The sequence below is a fragment of the Vombatus ursinus genome, unplaced genomic scaffold (assembly GCF_900497805.2).
Source record: "Vombatus ursinus unplaced genomic scaffold, bare-nosed wombat genome assembly UNPS02014870.1, whole genome shotgun sequence".
In the NCBI taxonomy this organism is placed as follows: Eukaryota; Metazoa; Chordata; class Mammalia; order Diprotodontia; family Vombatidae; genus Vombatus; species Vombatus ursinus.
The window spans coordinates 10,343,257-10,349,256 of NW_020954648.1; the positions used below are offsets into that span (position 1 = coordinate 10,343,257).

Below are 6,000 nucleotides of genomic sequence, written 5' to 3' on the forward strand. Positions count from 1 at the left end.
GAATGTGCTGTTACTTCTGGACACTGGGACAGGAGGTTAGAATAATAATGTTCAAAGCTGTATGCTAAGCCAGTACTGTGGAAGGACACAGAAGAGACAGAAGACAGGATCTCGGCCCTAGAGGAGGCCAATCATCTCATCAGGCCATCTCATCAGGACAGCAAAGCACAGACAAAATGAAAGCCATGAGACTTATCACAAAAGAACCATTGTATTAGACAGTATAGATGGAGAGAGATGCTGGCAAGAAATGTGACTACTAGCTAATATAGCCCTGAGAAAGTTTAAATTCTGAAATTACAGAAATTACCAACACAGCCAACTTGTATTCATACCTAGTTGCTCTTCTGGAAATAAAGGAAACCCATGGTTACCTTAAATTGTTCTCCTCATATTTCTTTCTCCTATCATGGCACAGAGTCAGAAGACTTGGATTCATATTCCGAGACTGCTACTTAGTATCTGTGTGATATTAGGCCAATTAGTCTCTCTGAGCCCCAGTTTCCTTGACTGTAAAAATGAAGGGGAGTATTCTAAGATCCCTTCCAACAACAACAAAATCTATGTTTCAACAACCCTATGGTGTCTTTGTACTCAAAACATCAATATCACTGCCCTCTTCTGCCAAAATTCAAAGCATTTTATAAGGAAGGAGAAATGGGAAAAAAAAATGGAAGGCCTTTTCTTCTTTGAGGGAAAGGAGTTTTCTTAATCTCCAAAATTATGCTCAATGGCGTGGCAGGTTTTTGCTAGCAGCAATGCCAAAATACCTTTACTAAGAATAATTCATTTATGCAGGGCTTTAAGGAACTTTCCTCCGGACAATTCTGTGAGGTAAATTGCTAAGAGTCCTTCCCCCAGACTACACAAACAACTGCCACGAGGATAAGGATCTTTAAATCAGCCATGACCAGGAAACATCTGACCAAAGGTCAACCTGTAATCTGCATTCTTCTCTAATGTGATCATTTTTCCAACTCCTACAGGATTTTCATTGGTCCAACTGTCCCTGTGAACTAATATCTCAGTAGTTCAGCAATCAAGTATTTATGAACAACTTATCGTGGATCCAGGGGCCAATGTCTACATTCTAACAATGGAAACATAAAGGACACACGTATACATATGTGTGTATGTATGTATATACACATATGTATAGGTACATACAGAATGTCCATGTATAGATACACAAACATATGGGCATGCATGTATGTATATATTCATATACACACACAATAACAGAGATTCAATACAAATAAATACAAAGTAGTTAAACATAAGGTAGTCTGAGGGGAGGGCACCAGTGGTTGAAGGGATCATGAAGGTGTATGAGCTTGTCTTGAAGGAAGCGAGGAATTCTGGGAAGCAGAGAAGAGGAGGGAGGGTACTGCAGGCATGGGAGACAGCCACTACAACAGGAGACAGAGTGTCTTGTGTGAGGAACAGAGAGAAGGCCAGTTTGGCCTGACAGGAGAGTACAGGAAGGTCAGTAATAAATGATGATGCTGCACAGATAGGTTGGAACATGGTTATAAAGGACTTTATGGTTTATTCTAGAGACAATAGGGAGCCCCTGGAGTTTACTGAGCAGAGGAACAACTTGGTGAGATCTGAGCTTAAGGAAAATCATTTTTTTTGGATTTACTGTTGTAAAGATAACTGGAAAGGAAATCAGGAGCCCTGGGTTGTAGGCCTGATTCTGCCACTTTGTGATTTGGGGAAATTCCCTCGGAATTATGAATCACAGACTCATTAAAGCTGAAAATAATCTGAGAGGTCAGTGTTTCCCAAATTGTATTGCAGATCTCCCATATTTCAGATCAATCAACAAGCATTTTTTTTTTTTTGGTCAGGGGGAAGCAATCAGGGTTGAGTGACTTGCCCTGGATCACACAGTTAGTAAGTGTCTGAGGCCACATTTGAACTCAGATCAGCCTAATTCTATGGCTGGTGCTCTAGCCACTTTGACACCTAGCTGCCCCATCAACAAGTATTTATTAAGGATGTGCCAGAAACTGGGTTACATACTGGATAAAAAGGAAAAAAAATGAACCAACAGGTGGGATACCACCAGCAAGTAGAGCCACCATATTGCTGGGGCCAGCACCAGTCTCTCCCAGAAAACAAGGCAACCTGATTCTCCAAAGACAGCCTCTCATCCAGATTCGCTTCCATGATATACATGACTCAAAAGAGGAAAGGGAGAGGAGTCTTCAGGTACCTGACCTATGCCAGCCTGCTAGGGAAACAAAAGATGGGAAGCCTGAGTAATCCAACAACCAGGCATGTACTGGGCCAGTCAGAGCAAGTGAGAAAGACAGGCACAAACAGGAAGGCAGGAACAGAAAAGCTGGTGAGTCAGTCAAGAGAGAAAGCCCTCATCCAGGCCTGTGAGGTGTGCTGGTAAGGGGGGATGGGGAGGAGGAGAGCACAAAGGAGAGAGAACAATCAAAAGAACTCTTCACTGCCTCCTTCCCAGGGGCCGAGGAGGAGCCCCGGCTCCCACTGCCACCATTGTGGTTTGGCTTCTCTGACAAAGAGAAGAGCCCCCTCCTCAGCTGCGGCCCTGTTTCTCCCTCAGTCCTCACTTCTTATACCCCAAGTCTCTTCTCTGATGTCCCTGATCCTTCCCAGCCAAGTGCAACTCAATCTCTTTAATAACCGGCTGGATTAAAGCTGCATTTATTAAAGACAAATTAGGAAGTTCATTCCTCGCTTTACAAAAAGAATTTGGGCTTGAGGAAGAAGACATGGAAGGGACCACAGAGATCATCAAGTCCTTCACTTTACAAACGAGAAAGCGACTTGCCCAAAGTCACAGTGGGAATAAACATCAATAGAGACTGGAACTCAGGTTTTCTCTCTCTTTTTTTTTTTTTTTTTTTTGGCTAGGCAATGGGGTTAAGTGACTTGCCCAGGGTCACACAGCTAGTTAAGTGTCAAGTATCTGAGGTCGCATGTGAACTCAGGTCCTCCTGACTCCAGGGCCCGTGGTCTATCCACTGTGCCATCTAAGCTGCCCCCAGAACTCAGGTTTTCCAGACTCCAGGAACAAACCTTTCTCTACTAACTACACTTACTAGAGGATTTCCTTAAATGTTCTTTCCTAGCACATTCAAAATATTGGCTTACTTCTGCAAATATCTTTTCCACCTTTGTAGAATACATCTATAACATACTGCAATGATCTTGCCCTCTCTGGGCCTCAGTTTCCTCATCTATATTATATTCTATATTAGAGTAGATGGTCTCTAAGATCCGGTCCAGCTCTGAATCTATGAGCCTATTTTGTGGGTTTTCACTATAACTCATATTTGTATAGTACTTCAGGGTTCCAAAGCTCCTTTTACATATATCAATTCATTTAATCCCCACACCAACCTGTGAGGTAGGTACAATTAGTTTCCTTATTTTGCAGAAAATCACAGGCAGCAATGGGAACCAGGACCTCTGATACCCTTTATAATTCACTACATCTCTACCCACTTAATTTTATTAGGATTTATTTTATTTTTTATATTTATATTTTATTTTATTAGAGATTAAATGTACAGAAAGGTCAGAATTAGGGAGCACACGAACCGGTCTAAGTGGGGACTGGAAGGGGGAAGAGCAGGGAAGGAAAGGGGATGGGGAAGTGGTCATCCCTCTGACTTCCTACATCCTCGGACAAGTAGAGGATATCACCACCTCTCCCCCCATCCCCCATCCCTTCTCACTTGCGAGACCGCCTCCCCTTAGTGTCCTCCCCTCCCTAGTATTGTGCAGAGGAGGAGGGAGCTAGTCGACTTTCGTTTTCGGATCTGCAGTGCCGAATAGGATACACTTAATAGATATTGATCGTCGGACTGATCTAAAGGAACAAGCAGCTGCTACTGTCCAAATCGAGGAGCAGCGAGAGATTTAGGTGGATAAAGCATCGGCCCTGGAGTCAGGAAGACGTGTTCAAATCCTGCCTCGGCTGTGTGACTCTGAACAGGTCACTTGGCCTTTAGGCCTCAATTTCCTCGTCTGTAAAACGAGGATAAAGATAGCGCTTGTCTCAGGGGGTAGTAGAGAGGACCAAAAGAGCTAAGGTCTCTAAAGCTATTCCCTGGGTCATCCCTTAAAGAGGATGGATAAAGAGCACTTACTTCCACGGGCAGTAGGAAGGCTCGAAGGAGCGAACCCCAGTAAAGCGCTTGGCAAACCTTAAGGCGATCCGTAAACATTAGCTGCGGATGTGACAGTGATTCCCGTGGCGGGGGCTTTGGCTGGGAATGACCCGACGGAAGGCTTCGGTGCAAGTGAGCTGCTGGTCCGCGGGGAACCTCCCTCGCCACCCCCCCCATCCTCCCGGGGCCCAGACCCGCACAGCCGGCAGGACCCTCACCCGATCTTCGAGAATTTGCAGTTTCCATAGAGGAAAAATTTGCAGAGGTGCAGCTGCCCGCAAAAGCCGTCGCAAGTGTTCGAGTACTCCTGGCACAGCCTCGCGCCGCTGGTGGCCACCAGCACCCGCTTCTCCGGGCTGCTGCCGCTCCCTCCGCCGCCGCCCTGGGCTTTCCCTTCGCAGCTCCCCCCGCGCGTCCCCAGCACGAAGCGCCCCGGGGCCAGTTTGCGCACCGTCTTCTCCAGCGCATCCTCGCTAATGCCGCCCGGGAGCCGCCGACTCAGCTCGCCCAGCTCCAGGCTGCCCCCGGCCGCGCACAGATCCTTGGTGACCAAGCTGGCAAAGGCTGCCTGGGTCATGGCCAGCCTCCCTCGGCTCGCTCGCTTCGGCAGCCGCGAAGCCCCAGCAGCAGCCGAAGCGCGCCCCACCCCGCCTCGGTTCGCCTTGCACCGGAAATGGGGGCGCGCCCGGAACCAGCTGGAGAAGGGCCGGGCCAATCCGAAATAGAAACTGAAGGCTGCCGCAAGGCGAGAAAACAAAACTTACCCCAAACCCCGTCCCCGAGCGATCTCTCTTCGCTCAGAGTCAAGTTGTTCGGGGTTCACTAGAGGAAGTCAGGGCGTGGGGAGCAGCTGGAGACACCGGTCATTCATTTAACCAAAGGATTCCATCAGTCGACAAGCAGTTGTCATTATTTATTAGTATATATTACATGATTAACATATATTTGTATTATATGATAATTCTGTGTGCATTTCTCTTATATTGGCATATGATAATTAGCGATTGTTGACTACTGCATAATGTGTTTATTTTATCACATAAAATATATCTATAGTACATCTTAAATTTTCATTTAAGTGTCTGCTATGTACCAGGCACTTGGCACATATTTTCCTCATTTTATCCTCACAACAACCCTAGGAAGTAAGTGCTATTGTTATTTCTCACTTTACTGATAATGAAACTAAGGCAGACGGGTTGTAACTTGCCCAGGGTCACCTGAGTATTGTCTTTGGGCACTTTTGAACTCAAGTCTTTCTGACTCCAAGTCCACTGTGCCATCCGGCTGCCTCTTAATCATGTTATCATATTATTAACAATTACCATGTGATACTATTTAAATATTATTTAAACAATACTTTAGTATACTTACATGTTGGGATCTGACATGGGGGTGAGATCTCATTAGTAATTTTCTTGAAAATAAGAAGGTGATTGGGCAGTGCTAGGTGGTACAGTGGATGGAGTGCTAGTCCTGGAGTAGGAAATACATGAGTTCAAACCTGGCCTCTGATACTTACTAGCTGTGCAACCCTGGGCAAGTCACTTAATCCTGTTTGCCTCACTTTCTTTATCTCGTTTTACATGAGCTAGAGAAGGAAATGATGAACCATTCCAGTATCTTTACCAAGAAAACCTCAAATGGGGTCAGACAGGCCTGAAATAATTCCACAACAAAGACTCAAAAACAACAAAGAGGGGTGGTTAGTTATTATTGAAAGCTACTATTGACTCAGTGACTCACTGTTCCCAGCTCAGTTTGTCAATCAGTGTTGGGGCAGGTATCACCCAGTTCCTAGATATTTGTCTCCTAGACAAGTCATCCCCTACCTACAAATAGTCAC

The 6,000-nt window shown here is 45.5% G+C and overlaps 1 protein-coding gene across 2 annotated transcripts in view; it reads right to left on the bottom strand.

The window, feature by feature from the left end:
• Nucleotides 1–4,766, bottom strand: part of PARP12 (poly(ADP-ribose) polymerase family member 12) — a 28,784-nt gene extending 24,018 nt beyond the window's left edge. The window contains exon 1 of one of the 2 annotated variants that reach the window (XM_027842263.1): nucleotides 4,373–4,766. In XM_027842263.1, the coding sequence (XP_027698064.1) occupies nucleotides 4,373–4,731 (359 nt within the window). In that variant the 5' untranslated portion in view covers nucleotides 4,732–4,766. The remainder of the gene's footprint in view (nucleotides 1–4,372) is intronic. The other variant, XM_027842264.1, reaches the window with a different exon arrangement.
• Between the last annotated feature and the right edge of the window lie 1,234 nt (nucleotides 4,767–6,000).